The sequence below is a fragment of the Dipodomys merriami genome, unplaced genomic scaffold, assembly GCF_024711535.1.
Source record: "Dipodomys merriami isolate MVZ:Mamm:240054 unplaced genomic scaffold, mDipMer1.0.p SCAF_7, whole genome shotgun sequence".
Lineage (NCBI taxonomy): Eukaryota > Metazoa > Chordata > Mammalia > Rodentia > Heteromyidae > Dipodomys > Dipodomys merriami.
In genome coordinates this window covers 50372033-50396759 of record NW_027206290.1, presented here as the reverse complement: position 1 = coordinate 50396759, position 24727 = coordinate 50372033, and the positions used below count along the sequence as shown (strand labels likewise).

Sequence of the window (24727 nt, the reverse complement as noted above, 5' to 3'; positions counted from 1 at the left end):
GGTTATGAGGTGATTTAGCCTTCCTAGGACCCCTACCTCTTCCTCCATGGCTTTGTTAGTAAAATGTAACATTGTTGTGACAAAATACTTGAGGGAGGAAAAAAACTTGAAAGGTTCAGTTTAGCTTATGGTTTCAGTGATCTCATTGGGCCTGAGGTGAGGCAGTGTATCATGGTGGCAGGAGCTTGTGGTGGGAAAGGATACTTACTCCATGGCAACCAGAAAGCAGAGAGAGAGAGCAAGCAGAGGTAGTAATGAATGAATACCTTTCAGGGCATGGCCCAGTCACCTGCTTCCTCTAACTAGTCTCCACCTCGTAATGTCCATTCTGCTGTGCACTCACTAGTAAATTCATCCATAGATGAGATCAGGGTTCTCATGATATAGTCACCTCTCAAGACCCTACCTGCATTGAGTACCTACACAGTCTTGTGGGGACAATCTTTTTTTGAAAAAAAATTTTTTTAAGTTGTGAAAATACTGTACAGAGGGGTTACAATTACATGGGCAAGATAATGAGTACATTTCTTATCAAGCATTGTAGCCTCCTCCTTTGTTTCCCCTTCCCATCCCTTCCCATCCTACCCGCCCCCCCCCCTCACCAAAGTAGTAAAGTTCGTTTTCGACATAATGACTTGTACATCTCATTGTTGCAATGGGTCCACCTGTATCCCCATTTAAACAATTTGTTTTTCCCTTCCCCTCCACAAATTATACCAACATCAAATACAGTGAAAGCAGGGGTTATACCGTGGAGGAGGGACATAGAAAGCAATATAGAAATCATCTTATAAATGTGTTAGAAACAATCACATGAAAGAAAAAAACATTTGAATACATATCTTAGGGTTCATTTCCCTAACATCAACTTATCTGACCTTTTCTTCTTGACTCAGACATGTACTAGTTATTGCAAATAAGGGAAACCATGGGACCTATGTTTCTTTGGGCCTGGCTTACTTCACTTAATATAATTTTTCCCAAGTCTTTCCATTTCCTAACAAATGGGGCAATGTCATTCTTTCTGATGGAGGCATAGAATTCCATTGTGTATATATACCACATTTTCTTGATCCATTCATCTACTGAGGGGCATCTGGGTTGGTTCCATATCTTACCTATGGTAAATAATGCTGCAATAAAGCTGGTAGCTTTAGTTTGGTCTTGTTTGTAAACATTTGGGTAAATGCCCAAAAGTGGGATTACTGGGTCATAGGGGAGCTCTATGTGGATTCTTTTGAGGAACCTCCATACTACTTTCCAAAGTGGTTGAACAAGTTTACACTCCCACCAACAATGCAGTAAGGTTCCCTTCTGTCCACATCCCCTCCAGCATCTGTTGTTATTAAAGTTCTTGATTATAGCCATTCTAACTTGGGTGAGGTGGTATCTCAATGTTGTTTTGATTTGCATTTCTTTTATGGCTAGAGAGGTTGAGCATTTCTTCATGTGTCTATTGGCCATCCTTCTTTCCTCTTCAGAGAAGTTTCTCTTTAAGTCTTTAGCCCACTTGTTTATTGGGCAATTGTTTCTTTGAAGATTTGTGGTTGGGGATTTAATTTTTTGAGTTCCAGGTATATTTTAGATATCTTCTCCCAATCCGTGGGCTTTCTATTGATCTTGCTAGCTATGTCCTTTTCCATGCAGAAGCTCTGCAATTTCATGCAATCTTGTGGGAACATATCTTATGCAGTCCATAGCAAAGACTTAGTGGACAACAGCAGCTGCAGCATGTAATTTCAGTTGGGCCACAAAACAGAACAGGGCATTTCCCCTAACATAGGAAGCTATTGCTTAAAATGTTCTACCAAAATTATGGTTATATTTTTGGTGATAATAAGATTTGGTGATACTAAGATACTATAGACCTTACACTCACTTGGTTTGCCCGCTCATTCAGCTGGCATTCTACCTCTTGAGCCACATCTCCAGCCTGGCTTTTTGCTGGTTATTTTGGAGTTGGGAGTCTCACAGACTATTTTTTCTGCCTGGCTAGGCTCAAACTGTGATCCACCAGATCTCATCCTCCTGAGTAGCTTGGATTACAGGCATCAGCCACCAGCATCTGGTCATTTATACTATTCTGCAACTATCACTACCATCCATCTCCAGAAAAATCTTGATTTTCCCAGACTGAAACTATATACCTAATTAAAAAGTAACTTCCTATTTCCTTCTCTTCAGGCTTTGGAAACTAACATTTTGATTTTTATTAATGTGTTCTGCTCTAGGTATTTCATAAGAATGGAATCATATGCTGGGCACTGGTGGCTTACACCTGAGATTCTTATATCTAATTAACTAGAAAAAAAAAGCTGGAAGTAGAAATGCGGCTTAAGTGGTAGAGAACAAGCTATAGGGAAAAAGCCAAAAGCACAAGGGCAAATTCAAGCCCCAGTACCAGTAGTACCACAAAAAAAGTGAGATCACAGAACGTATGTGCTTTGGTAACTGGCTGATTTCACACAGTAAAATGTCCTGTTCATCTGTGTTGCAGCTTATGTCAGTACTAAATTGTTTTTTCAGGCTGAATAATTTTCAACGATATGTAAGTACTATATTTTGTGTATTTGTTCATCTTTTGATTACTGTGAATAATGATACTGTGAATGTGGTGTACAATTCCTTGCTTTTACTACTTTGAGAGGTGTATGATTGAATCATGTGATTTCTGTACCTTTTTCACAGTGGCTATACCATTTTATAGAAATGCACAAAGAATTTATTTCCACATCTTCACCAATGAAATTCCCTCCCTCCTTCCCTCTCTTCCTCACTTCCTCTCTCTCTCTCTTTTGCTGGTCCCCTGGACCTGGGTGCTGTCCCTAAGCTTTAGTGCTCAAGACTAGAACTCTACCACTTGCACCACAGCTCCACTCTTGGCTTTTTGTGGTTAATTAAGAGATAAGTCTCACAGACTTTCCTGCCCAAGCTGCCTTTGAACTATGATCATCAAATTTCAGCCTTCTGAATAGCCAGGATTACAGGAATGAATCGCTAGTACATTGCTCACAGTGTGGTTTTCTTTGCCATTTCTCTAATTATTAGTGATGTTGAGTACATATTCATATGCTTATTGCCTATTGATTATCTTATTTGAAGAAAAATCAGTTCAAGTCTAGCGCCCCCCCCCTTTTTTTTGGCCTGTCCTGGAGCTTGAACTCACCCTGAGCTTCTTTTGCTCAAGGCTAGCACTTTACCACTTGAGCTACAGTACCATATCTGGCATTTTTTGTTTATGTGTGCTGAGGAGTCAAATGCAGGGCTTTATGCATGCTAGACAAGCATTCTACCACTAAGCCACATTCCCAGATCCTAGTGCCCATTTCAAAATAATGTTTTTTAATTGTTATTTTTGTCTGGGTCGGTCCTAGGACTTGAACTCAGGGCCTAGGCACTGTCCCTGAGCTTTTGTGCTCAAGACTAGAACTCTACCACTTGAGCCACAGCTCCACTTTTGGCTTTTTTAATGGTTAATTGGAACCAAGAGTCTAATAGACTTTTCTGCTCAAGCTGGCTTTGAACTGTGACTCTTAGATCTCAGCCTCCTGAGTAGCTAGGATTACAGGTGTGAGCCACAAGCATCTGGCCAGGTTGTTTCTTGGTATTGAATTTTAATCCATTGAATATTGAATTTTCTATCCATTCTTGATACTTAAGGTTTGTTAAATATGTGGTTGGCAAATTTTTTTTTCTACTCTGTGAGTAGAAAAAAAACCATAGTGTCCTATGGTTTACAACATTTAAAAACCTGTTTGAAGTCCTGCTTGTTTTTTCACGTTCCCTTTGCCTTTGGTGTCACACGTGACCAGTTTTTCCATATATATATATATGGATATATATATATATATATATATATATATATATGCGCTAAGGTGATGTACAGAGGGGTTACAGGTACATAAATAAAATAAGGTAATAAGTACATTTCTTGTCAAACTTTGTTACCACTTCCCTCAATTTTCTCCTACTTTCCCTCCCCTGGCCACCTCCCAAATTGTACAGATTATTTCCAACATATTGTGTATATTGCTGTTGCATATAAAAAAATTAAAAACCTTTTTGAAGTCCTGCTTTTTTCATGTTTCTTTGCCTGTGGTATCACACATGACCAGTTTTTTGTTTCTTTTTTTAAGGAAGGTATGACAAAACAATTCAACAGAGAACATACATTTCAGCAAGTGATGCTGGATATTTGATATTCACATGCAAATGATAAGAGTTGAACACCTACCTCACATTGCATACAGATTAAAGGTCAAAATGGATCAGGCTAAACAAAAGAGCTAAACTCTGAAACCTTTAAAAGAATATGTAGAGAAGAGGCAGTGGTTTTTTAGTTATGATGTCAAAAGTACAAACAAAAGCCAACACATTGGGCTTCATCAAAACTTAAAATTTGTGTTGATCAAATATGAAGAAAGTAGAGCTGGGTTTAATCTGTAGCACCTAAAAAAGAGGAGGAAAGGGAAAGGACAGACACCATACAAAACGGGAGAACATTTTGTAAATCATAAACCTGTGCTGGATGTGGTAGCCATTCCTGTTGTCTCAGCTCCTTGGGAGTCTGGAAAGGGAGGATTTCTTGAGCCTCGGATTTAGAAACCAGGCTAAGTAACATAGTATGACAATGTTAAAAAATAAGCAAACGATCTGATAATGAATAGTTTGTGTATCTAAAATATATAAAGAACTCTTTCAGCTCAAAAATGAAAAGACAATGCAGTTTAAAAATGAGTGAAGGTCTTAAATGGACATTTTTCCAAAGCTAAAAATGGTCAACAAGCACATTAAAAGATGCTCTTTGTTGTTAGTACCAAAGAAATGCAAACCAAAACCAGGCCACTTAATGACCACTAGAATGATATAAGGACAGAAGGATGGAGGACAAGTGTTGGATAAGATACCAAAGTGGAGCCCTCATATATTTTTGCTGGTGTGATTAGAAAATGCTGGTTGCAGTCATTTTGAAAGTGATCCAGCAGTTACTCAACAAGTCAAGCATGGAATTACCATTTAACCTAGCAATTACACTCCAAGGTATATGCCTGAGAGACATGAAATCATATCTACACATAAAATGTACATGAATTTCATAGCAGCATAGATATTCACAATAAACCAAAGTGGAAATCATAGAGATGTTCATCAGTTGATAAATGGATAAACAGAATGTAGTATAGCCATATCGTACTGAAGAGCAGGGATGAGGATGTAGCTCAGTGACAGAGAGCTTACCTAACCTACACTAGACTCTGGGTTCAATCCCCAGCAACCTCCTAATAAAAGCTGATTGAAGTGCTGATATCTACTTATATAGTTGAACATTGACAGCGTTATGTGCTTGAAAGCTGGCCATCAAAGGTCACATATTGGGTGTTTGCATTTAGATATCTGCAGTGAGCAATGCATGAGACAGAAAGTAGATAAGAAAGGTTTCCTTTGGTGTTATAAACTTAAAAGGGTTACCTACTTGGGCAAAATTTTGTCCCTTTTTTAAAAATTGGCTCGTGTGGGTTTTTTTAATATCTCCACACATGTTAACACTATATTTCAATCAATGCTATGCCTTGTGTAATACTAAATTTAATATTGGGTTTTTAATTCTAAAAGAAAGACACTTGTGGGCTAGGAACATAGCTTAGTGGTAGAGTGCTTGCCTAGTATGCATGAATCCCTGGGTTCAATTCCTCCATATAAACTGAAAAAGCCAGAAGTGGTGCCATGGCTCTAGTGGTAGAGTACTAAGCTCAGGGACAGTGCCCAGGCTCTGAGTTCAAGCCCCGGGATTGGCACCAAAAAAAAAAAAAAGAAAGATACTTGTTTTTGGTGTAAGATCCCAAGATTTAAACATCTTTCAACGTAGTGTTTGAGGGAAATATAATGTAATACTGAAATTCTGCCTTTTTTGTTCACAGTTGGGGTTGGACATGGAGGAGCTAGAGGAAATAGAAGAGGATGCTGGCCTTGGGAACGGGGGCCTGGGACGGCTGGCAGGTAACCCACCCTTGTCTTTCCAACGTTTTGTCTTTGTGGAGGATCAGATGGCCAGACCAAGAACAAGTCTGCCCCTGACTCCAGCTGTCAGGGTAAACTGGCCTCCCAGTGTGCATGTGCATGTCTGTTCTTCTGGTCAAAATCTTTTCACTAGTGGAGGAAAAAAAGTGGGAGATACCCATTTTCTTTAATACTAGGGCATTTCACACTTAATAGGGTCAGGCCAGCTGGTGCTAAGAAAGTGTCCAGTGTGCTGACCACCTTGCAGGGTCCAAAAGCCTGAATTTGGAAGCAGGACAGAGGGCTAGAAGCCTGATACGTGTCTCTGACTTCAAGTGCTACAGCTCACTCTCTTGCTGTAGGCCCTGGCACTGGCCTAGCAGTTGCGCCTTTTCAGGCATATCATGTTCTCCCTCCAGCCCCTGCACTTGAGAGAATCCCCAGTTGAGTTTTCTGTTTTAATTATCTCTGCCACCCTTCCCTAGAAGAGAGAGCAACATAAAGAACATGGAAGTGGGGACAGCAGTGTGGGTTTGTGGCCCTTTGTGTAGAGGGATGAGGGAGTGTCCTGGGCCTAGCCATTTTGAGTCCCAACACCTTTTGCCAATTGCCATAAACAGAGGTCCATCCTAAAAAATAAAAATACCTGTAGGGGAAGTGGAACTGTGTCTCAAAGTGGTAGAGGGCTAGCCTTGAGCAAAAGAACTCAGAGGCAGCGCCCAGGCCCTGAGTTCAAGCCCCACAACTGATGCCCCCTCCCCACAAGAAATACCTGTATGGTTTTCAAATTTTACCTTAAATTTGTCAAAATTTTGAAATATATTCTTCTTGAATAAGCAGCACATGACTTTAGATAAAGAAAAACTTGGCCCCTCCTGCCCTATCCCCACATGAGTCCTCCGCACCATCCTCATATGCCGTGTACTTAAGCAAGGCACATCCTGACATTGCTGCCTTCCCTCCCCAGACCATGTCCAGGCTGCCAGAGCATAGCGTGCACTCCTTGAGTGTCAGCTTCATACTTAGGCATCCCCTGCTGGGGACTAAGCTGCTAGCATCTCAGCATCCCATTCCCCCAGCACTGTGACATTGAATTGTGCATCACAAACTTCCTACTTTATCCTTCCTCCGCAAATATAGAACTTTTCGTTATAGGGTGGAGAAAGTCACAGCCTCCTTGGTCTCTTCTGGCATCTATATGTTTCTTAAAAGCCCTGGGACAGCTCTAGGGATGACTGGTAAACTTAGTCTCTGAGCTTGAGGCTGATCCACTTTCTGGCCTTGGGGATCTGCCCACAGTAGAATGAATGGTGCCTTCCACTTTTCCAGGCACTTTATCCTGCCTCTTTCCTCCAATATGTCCTGAACTAGCGGTGCCCCTCCTCCACTTCCAGAGTCCTCTGTAGCCTCCTGCAAATGACCTGCTACCTGCTAGGACCCCTCCCACCATGGCAGACCCAAGCAGCATCAAGCCTACCATGGCTTGATGTCTGTTTCCCTCCTACAATTCTGAGTCTCCTTACAAGAGCATGAGTCTTTGATTTGTTGATCTTTCTCACCTGTCTCCTCAGCAGAGCAACTGACACTCAGGTGTCTGCTTGTTTGATGAACTGGATGTTTATTTTCTAGTGTTCCCTGTGACGGGTCCTTCTTTCTTCTGTCCTTTCCTTTTCCTTCCCCTACTTTCCTTCTAGTATTAAGGATTGAACCCAGGGACTTGCATATGCTTAGGCAAGTGCTGTATCACTGAGTAACATGCCCAGTGCTTTTTTTAATCCAGAAATTTAGTGAGGTCTTTCTGAGTTTTTTGTTTGTTTTGCAGGACTGGAGTTTGAACTCTGGGCCTTGCATTTGTTAGTCAGTTCCTCAACTACCTGAACCATATCTTCAGCCTTTTTTCTTTCATTAGTGTTTTTTTTTTTGTTGTTGTTGTTGTTGTTTTGGTCAGTCATGGGCATGAACTCTGGGCCTGGGCACTGTCCCTCGGTTCTTCAGCACAAGGCTAACACTGCCACTTGAGCCACAGCACCACTTCTGGCCTTTTCTGTTTATGTGCTGCTGAGGAATTGAACCCAGGGCCTTATGCATGCAAGGCAAGCACTCTACCACTGAGCCACCTTCCCAGCCTCTCTTTAATTAGTTTTTGAATAGGGTCTTGCATTCATATCCAGGCAGGTTTAGACTACAACCTTACTGCTTAGGATTTTGCAAGAGCTGGCATGTTAGGCATGCATACCATGCCTAGCTTCTCATTGGTTAAGATGAGGGTCTCCCAAACTTTTTGCCTGAGCTAGCTTTGCATTGAGATCCTCTTAATCTCTTAAGTAGCTAGGATTTCAGTGTAAGCCATTGTACCCAGTTCCAGCTGAATCTTCATGTAAAACATTGAGTTTGTTTTGTTTCTCTCTCAAGTTTTAATTGGAACAAGGGCTGAATTCGGTAACATGTTACTTCCCTTACATTCTGGGACCCTGGCTGCGCTCTAGACCTTGGGTATTGGAATGTTCTAGGCCATGAACTACATGTCATGAATGTCCAGACCTGCTTTCTTAACATGTAGAGAGGACTCCGTGTGGAGAGGTGAGGAGGCCTCATGCCTTAGTGCATGTGTCCCAAGAGAGAGCTGGCAGGGAGGAACGGGTCTTGGCCAATAAAGATGTACCTGGCCTTAGCATGATCTCTGTGGGACTCTTTTTCCTCCTGTCTTCTCCCACATCTATGCCTTGGTATTTTCTTGGCATAGCCTCCGGCTTTCAAGGTCAGAGTGTTTGCTTTCATGAAACTGAGCTGGTTGTGGTCACTACTGACTCTGTTACCTCCCAAGAGGCCTTGGTTCCCAGCAGCCTCAATCTCTGCTGATAGTCTGTGATTGGATTTTTCAGCCTGTTTCCTTGATTCAATGGCCACCCTGGGGCTGGCAGCATATGGCTACGGGATCCGCTACGAATTTGGGATTTTTAACCAGAAGATTGTCAATGGCTGGCAGGTGAGTGACATTGGCCTAGTTCACCTAGTTCACTGGTTTCCAGCTCTCCTCAGGTATTCTTTCAGTTAGCTGTCCTGCTGTATACTCACTGGACAACCTGCAGATGGTCTGCAAAGTGCAGCAGGAAGGCAGCCATCTGTGCTGGGCACTTCCGGTTCTGCCTGGCTCTGGCCAAGTTGGTTCCTGTGTAGGCTCTTGCAGACATGGTGACAGACAGGGAAGTCAGATGGGCCAGGACATAGGAGACTGAGTCTTACAGGAGTCCCTGCAGCAAAAAGTAGGATGCTATGAGTTGCATGCTTGCTTCTAGGGGTATCTGGACATAGATAGAGGGCAGTGCTTTGGGGGTTCATCTTCAGGGGCAGTTGACTTGGCGTAATTAGAAAAGCAGTTTATTATAGATTTTATTCCTACCTTCTGCATTCACTCCTGACATGAATGAGGGGACCGTACCTCATAAGGTCAGAGGCCCTTGGGGAGAGTGAACCTTAGTTAAAGCATTAAACTGCAGCAAGTGAGGTGGTCAGGACCGTGTCAGTGAGAAGGGCCTGATCTCAACCTACAGTCTGCCTAAACTCAGCCAGGCCAAGGGCACTTCAGAATAGACGTCAGAGGTCTTCCAGTTGGGTGGAGAATAATTTATTTAATATTTTTGGGGGCAGGTGTTGGCTGAGATAGAACAGTCATGAGTTCCAGGCCATCCTGGACAACTTAGTGGAACCTTATCTCAAAAAAAAAAAAAAAAATCAAGCTGGGTGCTAGTGGCTCATGCCTGTAACCTACTCAGGAGGCTGAGATCAGGATCACAGTTGGAAGCCAGGCCAGACAGGGAAGCCCATGAGACTTTGCCCTGAGTTCAAGCCTTCCACCTGACCCCCTCCAAAAAAAATTGGACCCTAAAAGTCACAGATGAAGTAGGGCTGGGATTAGGAGCAAAACGTGTGGTAACAGATACCCCTAGCTGTTTGTTCCCCCTGCAGGTTGAAGAGGCTGATGACTGGCTCCGCTACGGCAACCCCTGGGAGAAAGCCCGGCCCGAGTACATGCTTCCCGTTCACTTCTACGGGAGAGTGGAGCACACCCCTGATGGCGTGAAGTGGCTGGACACGCAGGTACTGAGGCGGTGGTTGAGCACGGGGGCTACCCTGCTAACTCATGTTGCTTACTAGCAGAACCCAAAAACATAGTTGTGTTGATAGTGATAGGGCCTTTTCCCCTTGCGTATATGAGACTAGCTCCCCAAATACCTATGTGAAGCTTCACCTTCTGGTGCCATGTTTGGCTCATGGCTCTCTGAGCTGTCAGAGCTTTGGGTATTTGAGCCAGGCCTGGGCCAATGTCCTGGACCAGTGTTCAGATCCTCCCTCTTGGCCAAGCCCTGGGGTCCCAGGTCTCATGGCATATATTGGAGAGGCTTGTAGAGAAGTTGGAGCCTCCCTAGCAGGGGACATGACGGCTAAGAAAGGGACAGGGTCCCTGTGGCCTCAACCCTGAGTGTCTCTTCCCTGTGGTCAGGTGGTGCTCGCCATGCCCTACGACACCCCAGTACCCGGCTATAAGAACAACACTGTCAACACCATGAGGCTCTGGTCCGCCAAGGCGCCCAATGACTTCAAGCTGCAGGATTGTACGTTGCACCCTGCTCCTGTTTGTGTGTGGATGACTTAGCCCCCATGCTGTGTGCTCACCACTCCATTTCCCCTCTTTGCATTCTTTGCTGGACATGCCAGCATGTCCCCTTAGTTCTCTGCAAAGCATGTGCCTGGGTGTACCTAAACTCCTCAAAGCTCCCTTGTGAGCACAGGCAGAGCGAACACAGATCCAGGGCCCAGCAGCCAGGGTTGCAGTCATTCGGACCACATATGACAAGAGAAGGGGCTGGGGACACATGTGGTGTAGGGCACTATGGGATCAGCTAAGCACCACTTTTTCGGGGATGAGATGGGGTATGACAGTGGCTCTGGGGACTCCCTGCCCAGGTCCTGCTTTCTTGCCCTTCCTGAAGACGCAGCTGAGCAGCTGTGATGCTCGTGCTTAACAATTCCCCAAGAGGCTGAGAGGAGGTGTGTACTGACCCAGATGCTGTCTCTCCTTAGTCAACGTAGGGGACTACATTGAGGCTGTCCTGGACAGGAACTTGGCCGAGAACATATCCAGGGTCCTGTATCCCAATGACAATGTGAGTAGCTACTTTTCCCTCATCAGCCAGGCCTCTTTCCAGTTAGACTGTGAGCAGGAGGTCAGGCCCTCCAGCAGAGCCTGGAGCTGACCTCACGCAGGCTGTGCATGTGGGGCTGCTGGCGACCCTCCCATCTAGACTACACACTAGCTCTTGGGAGTAGGGCAGATTTGGTTATCCTTGAAGCCCTGTGAATCCGCATGAACCTCGTTTGGGTCTGAGCAGATGCTACCCAATTCAGGGTGGGCAGTGTCACTTTGTAGAGCCCGTCAGACCATGGGTTGGCCTGTGATGTACCTCTAGTGCATCACCTGGCTCCCCAAAGACTGGAAGACCCATTTGTCCCTGGCATTGCCTGGAGATGTTGCAGAGATTCATTGCACATGCCCATCATGTGCTAGGTGGTGGTCATGCCCAGTTCTCTGGACTTAGTATCTGGCAGCTTGTTGTTGTCATTGTTGTCAGATAGGACATAGCTCATTGGTGGAGGATGTGTCTAGAACATACGAGGTTCTGGGTTTAATTCCCAACACCCCTCCGCCCCCCCTCCCCCTAAAAAGTCATCAAAATTACCTAACTTGGTGAAGCATGCACTTTTGAAAATGAACTCTTTTATTTTACCAAAGTTAATCTGTGCACAGCTTAACAAAGACTTGTAACAAAATGAATATGGTCTGCTCCCCCTTCCCGCAGACTTAAGGTGCATTCCAGAGCTGCTGGATGCTGGTTTCTGCTTAGCTGGGGCTCCTCGTGGGATTTGTCCTCTTACGATGTTTGTCCTGTGGTTTGTCATACAAGTGGTGACCCTGTGCTGACTGCCCTTCCTTCCCTGTGTTCAGAAGGTGCACACATAGGCTTGGGTGTCAGGCAGGCTTGGGTTGGCCACCTATTGTTGAGCTAGGTGTCCGACCTGGGCCTCCCATGGGGATCAGATGAACCCTGAACAGTAGGGACAATTGGGTTGTGCAGAACCCCTCCCAGTTTGGCATTCCCCAGCCTGAACTGGTACGTTGGCTGTGGTTGGCCTGTGCTGGTGAGTCAATTTTGTGTTGGCAGTTCTTCGAGGGGAAGGAACTCCGCCTGAAGCAGGAGTACTTCGTGGTAGCCGCTACCCTCCAGGACATCATTCGCCGCTTTAAGTCATCTAGGTTTGGCTGCCGGGACCCAGTGAGAACCTGTTTCGAGACATTTCCCGACAAGGTGTGTGATTGATGGGGAGGAAGCCCCGTGCAGGCAGTGACACAGGTTATTTTTAGACTCCTGAGGTTTCTTCCTCATAACCTGGGAGGGGCTGGAGCAGGCTGGCAGTGTGCCTGTGTCGCAAGGTCTCATCATCCTGGGTCAGGACTGCATTCAGGGTCCTCTCTCAGGAGCTAGACAAGCACTGGTGTTAAGAGCCGAGGCAGGGAGGACACATTGAAGAGCTCTTCTGGCAAATCCTGGCATTTGGAAGTCATCTTAAGCAAAGCTTAGCAGGGGAAAAACCCTGTGTGGGAGGGCATGGGTCCTGCAGCCCCTGCCGCCTCCTGCAGAGCATGGCTGGCTGTAGAGCCAGTAGCACCCTCCTGGATTGTTCCCCAGGCCCTCCGGGTTCTGAGGCTGCTGGAGTTGCTAGGCAGATCCTTTACACCAATCACTGGATGCTCACAAGAGACGAGTCAACCGAACAGCACCCCTTGTGTGAACTGCAGGTAGCCATCCAGCTGAATGATACCCACCCTGCCCTCTCCATTCCTGAGCTCATGCGGATCCTGGTAGATGTGGAGAAGGTGGACTGGGACAAGGTGAGTAAAGAGACCAGGTCTCAGGGTGATGGTATTCTCTGTAGCCCTCCAGCCTGCACTGCTATGGTTATGACTGGGTGAGCTGGTCCTGGGAAAGTGGCACCTCCCCAGCCTCAGCAGGGCTGAGGACTTCACCTTTGAGAGTACGGAGGCCATGGATCCAAGAGGTGGACACTGTGTGGAATGGCAACACAGTAGGACAAGGGTGCTGGAGACAGGAAATGAGGAAAAGATTCTGACACTTTCTTTTTTTTTGGGGGGGGGGGTCCGGTCGTGGGGCCTGGGCCTGGGCCTAGGCGCTGTCCCTCAGCTCTTCAGCTCAAGGCTAGCGCTCTACCACTTGAGCCACAGCGCCACTTCCGGCTTTTTTCTTTTTTCTTATGTGGTGCTGAGGAATCGAACCCAGGGCCTCATGCATGCAAGGCAAGCACTCTACCACTGAGCCACCTTCCCAGCCCCGATTCTGACACTTTTTAGGGATTCTTTATTTATTTTTTAAGTCAGGTGTGGGGCCTGAACTCTGGGCCTGGGCAGTGTCCCTGAGCTCTTCAGCTCTAGGCTAGCACTCTACCATTGAGCCACAGTGCCACTTCTGGCCTTGTCTGCTTATGTGGTACTGAGGAATCAAACCCAAGGCCTCATACATGCAAGACAAGCACTCTACCACTGAGCCACCTTCCCAGCCCACTTTTTAGGGATTCTTGGATGTGCTTTATTCTCTTAAAGTTTGGTGAAAACGACCCTAGGAGTGTTAAGAAATACATATAAAACATATGTATATTTCATTCTTAGTATGACATTATTCTAATATAACTTGTTCTCATAGCCTAATTTCTTTGGGCCTAGATTCTTTGATATAGCAGGACTTTATTAATAGGGCTTTAACTATATTAACATAAAATATGAAGTAACTTTTTTACTCCATTCATAGACTGGCCTTGGGCTGTGTGCACTCCCTGTGAGGCCGCACCTAGTCCAGGTCAGTGAAGGATGAGGCCACATGATAACCATCTCCCTCCATACTGCAGGTCACAGATAATGTAGTAGAAATAAATAGAAACTGCTCAGCATTCTGTTGGTTTGCTGAGAGTGGAAAAGGTGATTCTCAGGGAGTAGGTTATGCATTTATTCACACAAGAGGATATAAAATTTAGGCGTGTCGTGTCAGCAGTGGAACTATAGACTTTGAGAGGAGACCAGCCCTGCAGAGCAGGGATAGTGCCAGTGGGCACTTCCTGATGGCTCCAGGGTCTGCCTGTGATCCTAGACTGTTGCCTGCCTAGGGATCTGTTTCTAAACAAAATTGCCATGCTGTTCTCAATGTCTAGGCCTGGGAAATCACCAAGAAGACCTGTGCATACACCAACCACACTGTGTTGCCTGAGGCCTTGGAGCGCTGGCCTGTGTCCATGTTTGAGAAGCTGTTGCCAAGGCACCTGGACATCATCTATGCCATCAACCAGCGGCACCTGGATGTGAGCATTGCCAGTGGGCAGTGGTGTGGGGGGGCATCATCTACACTACTGCCATCTGCCAGTGGCGCTTGGATGTGAGCATTGGCCTGGGGGGAGGCCCACCTCCCCTCTAGCCTGGGAGAGGAGATGCTTACTCCTTGGGGACCAGGGACTGATACCTGGCAGAATTCTTGGCTGCCTACTGCCTGACTTCCACACTGTATTGTGGGATTGATTGATTCAGGTCTTCTAAAGTCCATTTCTAAGATGGCTTTAGATAGATTTTAGTATCCCTTCCTGGCCTGTGTGTATCCTGACAACTTGGCAAGATTCAACAGTCCCATCTGTCCTTCTTGTGCTGTCTGCAGAGAGGACAATGGTATAGAAGCAGGGAACATGGGTTCAGGGGTAATTGTATCGTATGTATGTGGTGCTGTGGATGAACCCAAGGCTACACTAGGCAAGGACTGTTCGTGAGTTATGCCAGTATGTAGGATTGAGGTTTGAACTCAGGGCCTCACACTCACCAGGCAGGTGCTCTTATTGCTGAGCCATTCCTCCAGCTAGTTATTTTCAATATATGCTGTTGCTTCCTGCCCAGACATGTACCTATGCTAGTAGGACATGTCCAGCTATCAAGAACTTGGCCTGGATTGGTCTTAAATCACAGTCTTCACAGTCTGAGTCTCTCATCCAGCTAGGAATAGAGTGAGCTATGGCACTTGACCTGCCATGTCCTTTTTAACCTTTGTGTGAGAAAACAGCCATCCTGTTGGTGGAAATGTAGTTGAGTGCTGCTTAGCTTACTGGGGCACTGTACTAGCTTCTTCCTTGTAAAATAAATGGCACATCCCCACCCTGCCAGTATCTGTCCTTAGTGCAGCTTTGTAAGTCCCATTCCAGGCCCAGGACCTCCTCCAAGGTGAAGCCTGTGAGGGTGATCATCCTTCCAGGATGTGGGGCCCCATAGGGTCTCTGAGTACAGGTCTGTGTGTAGCAGCCCCTGGGCTTCATGCAGATATGGTGGGCTGTCCCCTGGTTTGCTGTGAGGTGTTGAACCTACACCCTTGCTCTGTGTTCTTGGCCTCAGCACATAGCTGCCCTGTTTCCTGGGGATGTAGACCGCCTGAGAAGGATGTCTGTGATCGAGGAAGGAGACTGCAAGCGAATCAACATGGCACACCTATGTGTGATTGGGTCCCACGCTGTGAATGGTGTGGCCAGAATCCACTCAGAGATCGTGAAGCAATCTGTGTGAGTGAGAGGCTTTCCTAGAGCTGGATGGGCACCTTTCCAATACCTAGGCTTGGCTCGAGAACTGTCTGCTACACACACATGACCAAGATACCTGGCACAGTCCCGCGCCACTCACTTGTGAGATGAAGGCACCCACCTTACCCCCAGGCTCACCTGTGACAAGAGGGTGGTGCTGGGCAGTACAGTCAGAAGTTGAGTTAATGCTCTATCTGCTGCCAACCACATTCCACCAGCACCTCATCTGGGGAGTTGTGTAGGGCTTGGGTAAATGGTGGTCAGGGGCTAGAGATGACCCATGAGCACTAAGACCGCAGCATGATGGCCAGTTCAGGACTTCACGGGGGTCTCCTGAGAACCACCTTACATTCTCATTTACGCATCTGTGACAGTTTCCTGTTTTCTGTGTTTGTAGCTTTAAGGATTTTTATGAGCTGGAGCCAGAGAAGTTCCAGAATAAGACAAATGGCATCACCCCTCGGCGGTGGCTGTTGCTGTGTAACCCTGGGTTGGCGGACATCATCGTGGAAGTGAGTCTTGGCCTGGCTTTGTGTCCTGTTGGGACACAAGGGGACACTGGAAGTCCTGGACCATAATTACAGGCTGTAGCTGTCACTGGCAGCATCCTTGAGCCCTTCACTGAGTGGTGGTTGTGAACCCATGGCAGTTTGGCCCTGGAAAGGCTCAGGTTAGGCTCCTGGGCACAGATAGACTTCTTTCCCCCTGCCACGTGTCCAGGTTCAGAAGCTTGCATAGGCTTTGGATGGGGCCAGGGTGCTGTTGAGGGGCAGCCGTGGGCCTCATTGACTATGCTAGGGGAGATAGGAAGCCCAAGCCATTACAGCTTCTTTCCATGTGCCTACGGACGCTGTGCAAGAGTCAGGCCTGCACAGGTGGCTGTGGGTGTGGTACCCAAGGACTCTCTCAAAAGGACAGCAGTACCCTGAGGCTGCTGTGGAGAGGTTGCCTGACAGAGGCTCAGATCAGGGAGGGCTTCTCCCAGGAGCAACACAGAGGAGATATGATACAGTTGCCAGGGCCTCCTTGGGATCTAGAAGACAAAGAGATGCTACAGATAGGCCGAGTCAGCCCTGGAGCCTCTGCTAGGTAGTTAGAAACTGCTGCTTTATGAGAGAAGACACCCCCTCACTCCTGCTGGTCCCACGTGTCAGCCTGTGAGGGGACGTCTCAGTCAACGATCATGGGAGTCAAAGACAGAGGGAAGTTGATGAGTTCATCGGACATGATTGAGATGTTAGACTTGGACATTCCTGGGGGAGCCACTGAGCAAGCTGAAGCCAGGGCAGGGCTCTCCATGCCACATGGCCATGGGAGTGAGGGTCCTGAGGAAGCAGAGGCATGAGGTGACAGACGGAAGGAAGCTAGTGCTTGAACAGATGCTACATGTCCATTTCATGTTTCCAGAGAATTGGAGAGGACTTCCTGACTGACCTGAGCCAACTGAAGAAGCTGCTGCCACTGGTCAGTGATGAGGCATTCATCAGGGACGTGGCCAAGGCCAAGCAGGTAGGCCTGCACAGCACTTCAGTCTGCCTCTCTTGCTTCATACCGCAGCCTGTGTGGGCCCTTCCGGCACCCTCAAGGGCCTTGGAAAAGCCCCTCACCAGGGATCAGGGAGTTAGGGATCCATTCTTTCCAGATGAGGACTCTGCTGACCTCCGGTCATCAGTGGGCCGGTTTTAGCAGCCCCCAGCCATTCTCAGCTTAATCCTGCTCACTTTGTGGCCACCAGGGAGTAGAGAAGTCTCTGGAAGCTACCTGCCATGGGAATCCATCACTAAACTAGAGCCAGGTCTCTATCACCCATATGATGTCTGGCAGGAGTGTCGCCTCAGTGTTGACGAGTGCCTTGAGTACCATCTCAAATGCCTACAGTGGTCTCAGAAGCACCAAACATCTCCATTTCAGTCTCTGAAACCTTTTCTCATTCCCAAGCCTCACCCTGACTCCACAACACTGACCAGTCCCTCCCTTCTGCTTTCTTGTTATGCACCAGGTTTGCACCCAGGCCTTTTATTTTTTAATTTTTGCCACTCTTGGCCCAGTATGCCCATTTTCAGTGTCACCTTTGTTCTCTGTTCTTCCCCTGATGTCCTCTGCCTGCAGTGGTGTTCTCTGGGCAGAATGGAAAGCCAGTTACTGGGATCCTAGAGAGCTTCCCCGGAAGTTTGTATGAACTTTGTGGCCATTCTTCTCCTACCTTTTCCCCAGGAAAACAAGCTGAAGTTCTCTGTCCACCTGGAGCAGGAGTACAAGGTGAAGATCAACCCCTCATCCATGTTTGATGTGCATGTGAAGAGGATCCATGAGTACAAGCGGCAGCTGCTTAATTGCCTGCATATCATCACCCTGTACAACCGTGAGTGTGGGTCCCAGGGAGCTTTATTTTCATACATGGCCATGCTTTTCTGTGTGCTCAGGTGATCGATAAGCACACAAACTAAAGCTGAAGGGGTTATGGGACCTTGGAGGCCAGGGCCTCAGGGGAGGTAGGATTTTGTGGGCTCCAAGGCAGGCTTAGTTTCAACTTTAAGCTTAATATTTCTACAAGTTTTACCTTGTTTGAAAAGGCTGTGGTTATTTGCGGCGTTTAATTTGTACATATGAAAATTAGAATAGCTAGGTGCCTGTGACTTATGCCTGTACTCCTAGCTTATAAGCCAGCCTGGGCAGAAAAGTATGCCAGGTTCTTTCTCAAAAATGACTAGCAAAAAGCCAATCTAAGCAAACAAGCTGAGTGAGCGTGAGGCAGGCCCTGTGTTCCAAACTCCAGTACCAGCAACAAATAGTAATAATGAAGTCAGGCATGGTGTTACATATCTGTAATCCCAGCACTAGGAGGCTAAAGTAATAGGCTGTGAATTTGAGACCACCTGGGCTACATAGCAAGTTCTAGGCCAGCTCTCTTAAGGTCCTCTCGCTTAAGAAAAAAAAAAAAAAAGACCGTAAATCAGGCATGGTGATATATGCCTATCATACCATCAGCTTTCCATTGCTGTGACAGTCAGCTTAGGAAGAAAAGTTCCTTTTGCTCAAGGTTTCAGCATATAGTCCGTAGGCCCTGTTACAGCACAGTTTATCATAGTGGGACCATGTGAGAGAGGAGGCCTGATCACCCCGTGGCTGCTAAGAAGCAGAGAGTGGAAGAGACCAGGGTCCCAGTAGGTCCAGTCCCTCCAGTGACCTAACTTCCTTCTACTGGAAGGAAGTTGCCATGCTGGCAACTAAGCCTTTAGCCTGTGGGCCTTTAGGGACATTTCTAAATCCTAGCATACCCCCATGGCCCAGCTAGGCAGTCTGGGGACCGGGTCTCACTCTTTACTTCAGGGGCTGATGATGCCCTCTTTCAGTGTCATCAAAACACATTTACAGTATGTTTTAAAAACGTGAGTTCTGGGGCTGGGAAGGTGGCTCAAGTGGCGGTAGAGCGCTTGCCTTGCATGCATGAGGCCCCGGGTTCAATTCCTCAGCACCAGAAAAAGCCGGAAGTGGCACTGTGGCTCAAGTGGTTGGTAGAGCGCTAGCCTTGAGCTGAAGAGCTGAGGGACAGCACCCAGGCCCAGGTTCAACCCACAACGGACAAAAAAAAAAAGTTCTCCCATGGAAAGGTAACAATGAAATCTTCCACTACATAACTTGTATAAGCTAAAACACACATCAAAAACCTTGGGTTCTCGTGTTCTCTCTACCCTTGAATGCTGGTGACCAGGGCCAGACAGGCTGGCAGGTTGAGCTTTCCTGGAAACACAGGCATGGCTTTTCCTGAACCTTCCAGGAAAGGTGTCTGCGTGGTTCAATGGCAGTGGTCTTAGAACTTATGTACTAAGTTCCTAGCAGTGCTGGGACCACCTGCTGCAGCCACCTACCTGTGCTTCTCACACCATAACATGCTTTGCCAAACCTACCTGTCCACACTCTAGGTTGCTGGGTCACTGTACAATACTGGGTAGGGATGTCTGCTTTCACACTGTCCCACTTGAACCTCTTCCCTTTGTCCTGCAGGAATAAAGAAGGACCCAACCAAGGCCTTTGTGCCCAGGACCGTTATGATAGGGGGAAAGGTGAGGTAACATCTTTTCCACTTGTTTTGATCCTGGGCCCAGGATAACCACATGGCCCCACACTCAGAAGGCAGATGCCAGCACACACACACAATGCCAGGGGCACCTAACTTTTGGGGTGCTTATGGATGAGAGAAGCCCTTGACAGGGTTGGCTGAACATGAGGAAATGGGATTGGTCCTGCCTGCCCAGCCCACAGGAGTCCCCAGTGGGCATGTTGGAGACCCCTTAGAGGGTGCACACCTTGTCCCAGCTTACTCCCAGGATTTCATGCTTTGTGATCAGGATGCTGCATTGCTGTGGCTGATTTATCTACCACAGGCATCCACTTCAGTATGGTTTCACTTCATGTTAGTGTGACACAAGAATGGTGTCATTGCTTCCTTAGACTTGGCCAGTGGCCGGGGCTTCACTGGGGAATGTGGGCTACTTGGATTGCCAGCTTTGATATGGGGTGGTCCTGGACCATGGGGCAGGTCAACAGGTAATAAGGCTGGTGTATGTGAGAGGGCACAGGTATTTATCCCTGGCTTGCAGAACTGTCCTTCCCTTGGGGTTTTTTTTTTTTTTTGCAATTTTTTTTATTGTGATTAAGTGATTACATAAGTTTCACAGTATTGTGGGATAGTATACTTAAAGTCACAAAGACATTCTAACCTTCCTAGGGCAAATTGTCTCTATCACGGTCTGTAAAGTTTGAGTTCTATGAACTTTGACAATAGTTATTTCTTCCATGTCAGGTGATATGTACATTCCTTTCCTTTTGCTCAGTGTCAGCTGTTTCCTCTTTCTCTCTGATTCCCTCCCTCCCATCACTGCCGTTGAGTTGCTTAATTTGTTTTAATCAATGTCCAGTGCAACTGATGGGTCCTGCTGTTGTATGTTTTCCCTCTGGTGTCCTCCTAGTTTCCCTCCGATGTGCACATATATACCATATATGTGGTCAGCAGCATCTTCCCTTGGACTTTTATCACTTGTAAAGGTAGCCACAGGGGAGACAGCTCCTCCTCAAGCCAATACCCCCCTCATCTCACTTTGTTTTTGTCTCTTCCCACTCTATCACCTAGTTGTTTTTTGTTTTTTTAATGCCAGTTCTGGGGCTTGAATTCAGGGCCTGGGCACGGTCCCTGATCTATTTTGCTCAGGGTTAGCAATCTACTACTTGGAGCTGCATCTCCCAGTTCCAGCTTTCTGGTGGTTAAGTTGTGATAAGAGTGTCACAGACTTTCCTGCACAGGCTGGCTTCAAATTGCAATCCTCAGATCTAAGCATCCAGAGTAGCTAGGAATACAGGAGTCACAGTGGCACCTAGCATCACCTTGTATTTTTAAAACAATTTTGGATATCCTGCTGTCTTTGTTCACTGATATTTCAGTATGTAACATACATAGTGGTGGCTAGTGCCCATTGTCCTAGGATGTGGAGATGGGAAGAATCATGTTTGAGGCCAGCCCAAGCAAAAAGTTTATGACCTCCTCCTCCATTCCCAGTTTCAACCAGTAAGTTGAGTGTAGTGGTGTGCACCTGTCATCCCAGGTACATGAGAGGTGAAAATAGGGTCATGGTCCAGGTACAAAGGGTTAGAGGCATGGTTCAGGTGGTAGAGTGCCTGCCTAGAAGCACAAAGCCCTGAGTTCAAATCTAAGTACAAGCAAAAGTTTTTAAATGTTACTATGAAAAACTTGAAACTTGGAGAAAAGAAGTCTACACTATATCCATAAACCCATCTCCATCTCCATTTCAGAGCATATGCCAAACATGAAGACTCTTGAATAGTTCACCCTTCCTCGTAAGAGGTCACATCAAAACCACAGTAGTTACAAGGCTCTATTAAACATCACCACACACTACACCCACTCACTGAACAGGAAATACCATCCACTCGGGGACCATGTACCTATTTGTCTTAGTAAAGCCACAATTGTTATTTTTATTTGAGACAGGATCTTTCTATATTTTCAGGCGGGCCTTTTTTTTTTTTTTTGTCAGTCATGGGCCTTGAACTCTGGGCTTGGGCGCTGTCCCTGTGCTCTTCAGCTCAAAGTGAGCGCTCTACTGCTTGAGCCACAGTACCACTTCTGGTTTTCTAGTGGTTTATTGGAGATAATAGTCTCACTCACGACTTTTCTGCCCGGGCTGGCTCTGTACTGTGATCCTCAGATCTCAGTCTCCTGAGTAGCTAGGATTACAGGCGTGAGCCACGGGCACCTGGCTTTCAGGCTGGCCTTGAACACCTGGGCTCAAAGGATCCTTCTGCCTAAACCTCTGGAGCGTGAACCATTGCTAAGGTTGTTTTTTGGTCAGTGTTGGGCATAGGCCCAGGGGCCTTGTACATGCTAGACAAGTGCTTTGCCACTGAGCAACATCCCCAACCTCACAAATCATTTTTTTGATGTCTGTTCTAGGACTTGAATTCAGGCCTGGGTGCTGCCTCTGAGCTTTTGTGCTTAAGGCTAGAGTTCTACCACTTGAACCACAACTCCACTTCAGCTTTTTTTTTTTTTTTTTGGCTGCTATATTGGTGATAAGATTCTCATGGACTTTCCTTCCCAGGCTGGTTTCAAACCATGATCTTCAGATCTCAGCCTCCTGAGTAGCTAGGAATATAGGCATGAGCCACCAGTGCTCAGCCCCACAAGTATTTTTAAATGTTTTAATCAAGACCCCAGATATGGCCCTTGTATTGAGATTAGTGGATATAGACCTTGATTTATTTATTTTTGCCAGTTCTGGGGCTTGAACTCAGGGCCTGGGCACTGTCCCTGAGCTTCCTTTACTCAAGGGTAGCACTCTACCACTTGAGTCACAGCTCCACTTCTGGCTTTTTTGAGTAGTTTATTGGAGATGAGAGTCTCAAGTCGTTTTTTGCCCAGGATTGGCTTCAAACGAACCATGATTCTCAGATCTTAGCCTCCTGAATAGTTAGGATTATAGGCCTGGGCCACCAGTGCCCAGCTAGATGACCTTGATTTCTTAATATATTTTTTTCATGTCTTCCTTTCCTTTTCTGGTGGGTACTTGTGTTTGAACTCGGGGTCTTATACATGCTACACAAGTGCTTTACCAATGCCCCTAGCCCTTTGGTGGTTATCTTTGAGACAGGATAGGGTCTTGCCTCTTACATAGGCAGTTCCTGGACTATACTGTCTGCCTATTTTATGCTTCCTGTTGTAGTTGGGATAACAGTCACATGCCACCAGGCCCTGCTTCTTCCACTGAGATGAAGTCTCTTGGACTTTTCTACCTAGCTGGTCTGGAACCATGATCTTCCCAATCTTAGCATACCATGTGGCTGAGAAAAACAGGTGTGTGACACCAAGTTCAGCTGTTGATGGAGAAGGGGTCTGGAGTGTGCCTGGGCTTCCTTCCAATTGCCATTCTCCCATCTCAGCCTCCCACCAGCTAAGATTACAGTTATAAGCCACCAGCGCCTGACCCTCCCCCACACACACCTTTTTAAGATTTTATTTTCAATACATTTGTTACAGATACTGGGTTATTATCGCTAGGCTGGCTTTTTCTGAATATATCCCTCTGGTATGGTCAGTATGTTGCTTAGTTTTCTGTATTTCCTGTAAATGAACAGTTCTAGAAGTCCTTGTTTCTTTTATCTTGCAATTTCTGAAATGCTGGCTGGAATCAGAAAATGAAACTCGAGGGTGACAGATATCACAAGTGAGATGACCACGGAGGAGGGCTTGGTAGATGCCTTGTCCTCCGGCAGAGCCAGGCCTTCTTCCCCAAACCAGCAGGGCCACAACATGGGGCATGGCCTGCTGTCTACTGGCTAGCCCAGCACTAGGCTGCCACAGCTATTGGTTGACCCACTTGGAGACCCCTCGGCACTGCCAGCGGTCCTGCCCCAGTATGGACCCTGAACAAAGCATTTCACCTTTAACCCTCACCTTCCTTTCTAGGCAGCTCCGGGTTACCACATGGCCAAGATGATCATCAAGTTGGTCACATCCATTGGTGATGTTGTCAATCATGATCCCATTGTGGGTGACAAACTCAAAGTGATCTTCCTGGAGAACTACCGAGTGTCCTTGGCTGAGAAAGGTACCACGGGGGAAGGGAGGGAGGTGGGGCCGGGGGGTTGGCAGATTCCTGCCTGGGGCCTGTGGCCAGTGGGTAGGCTGTACTGGCCAGGATCATTCTCCTTTTCAGTTAGCATCAGGAGGTACTTGCTCCCATGTGGAACACATGCAGCATGCTCAAGAAGAGCCTTTGACCGTGATGCTTGCAATGTCCTCGTTTTCTGGACCTTCTCAAATCTGCCTTAGTCTGTGTTCTCCCACCTTATAGCCTCCTGCCTCTCAGCTGTGCCTGCTGCTCTTGGGTCTCTCTTGCTAGAAGGATGTGCATCTTGCTAGTGGCTTCTCCCTACTGCCTTCCCCTCCCTGCTCACCACTACCTGTTGGCTTCTAGGTTTCTTCTTCAATCTTCTTCCCTCCCTTTCTCCCTCCTTCTATCTCTCTCTTTGCTGGTCCTAGCATTTGAACTTGCTTGGGTGGAGTTCTACCACTTGAGCCATACCTCCAGCCTGGCTTTTTGCATCAGACAGACATCTTTGTGCCTGCTTTCCAGACCATCATAGTAAAGACTACAGGCTGACTTGGTTTCTTTTGCGTTCAAAGAAGAACCAGCCCTATGAACTGCCTGGTGCACAGAGGTCTCCAGGAAGGCTTAAGTAACTGGGCTTGAGCCAGGCATGGTGGTGCATGCAGCTGTGTGAGAGGTGGGGGCAGGAGGACCACATGTCTAAGGCTAGCCCAGGCAAAGGAATCAAGACCTCAAAAACAAAAAACAAAAAACAAGACCAAGACCAAAAACAACGACAATAACAACAACAAACTCCTCAGAGCTCAAGTGGTAGTGCACTTTAAAAAGAGTAGGGAGGGGGCGGGGAAGTTGGCTCAGTGGTAGAACGCTTGACTTGCATGCCTGAGGCCCTGGGTTCGATTCCTCAGCACCACATAGAGCACTTGCCT

The 24727-nt window shown here is 46.9% G+C and overlaps 1 protein-coding gene across 2 annotated transcripts in view; it reads left to right on the top strand.

Moving 5' to 3' along the window:
* Pygb (glycogen phosphorylase B) overlaps nucleotides 1-24727 on the top strand; it is a 46972-nt gene that overhangs the window by 15153 nt on the left and 7092 nt on the right. For both annotated transcript variants that reach the window (XM_070006629.1, XM_070006630.1), the window contains exons 3-16: nucleotides 5919-5997; nucleotides 8880-8983; nucleotides 9964-10095; nucleotides 10499-10610; nucleotides 11080-11162; nucleotides 12219-12362; nucleotides 12854-12946; nucleotides 14275-14421; nucleotides 15491-15654; nucleotides 16070-16184; nucleotides 17080-17181; nucleotides 17887-18034; nucleotides 19678-19736; nucleotides 23654-23795. In XM_070006629.1, the coding sequence (XP_069862730.1) occupies nucleotides 5919-5997; nucleotides 8880-8983; nucleotides 9964-10095; nucleotides 10499-10610; nucleotides 11080-11162; nucleotides 12219-12362; nucleotides 12854-12946; nucleotides 14275-14421; nucleotides 15491-15654; nucleotides 16070-16184; nucleotides 17080-17181; nucleotides 17887-18034; nucleotides 19678-19736; nucleotides 23654-23795 (1624 nt within the window). The remainder of the gene's footprint in view (nucleotides 1-5918; nucleotides 5998-8879; nucleotides 8984-9963; nucleotides 10096-10498; nucleotides 10611-11079; nucleotides 11163-12218; nucleotides 12363-12853; nucleotides 12947-14274; nucleotides 14422-15490; nucleotides 15655-16069; nucleotides 16185-17079; nucleotides 17182-17886; nucleotides 18035-19677; nucleotides 19737-23653; nucleotides 23796-24727) is intronic.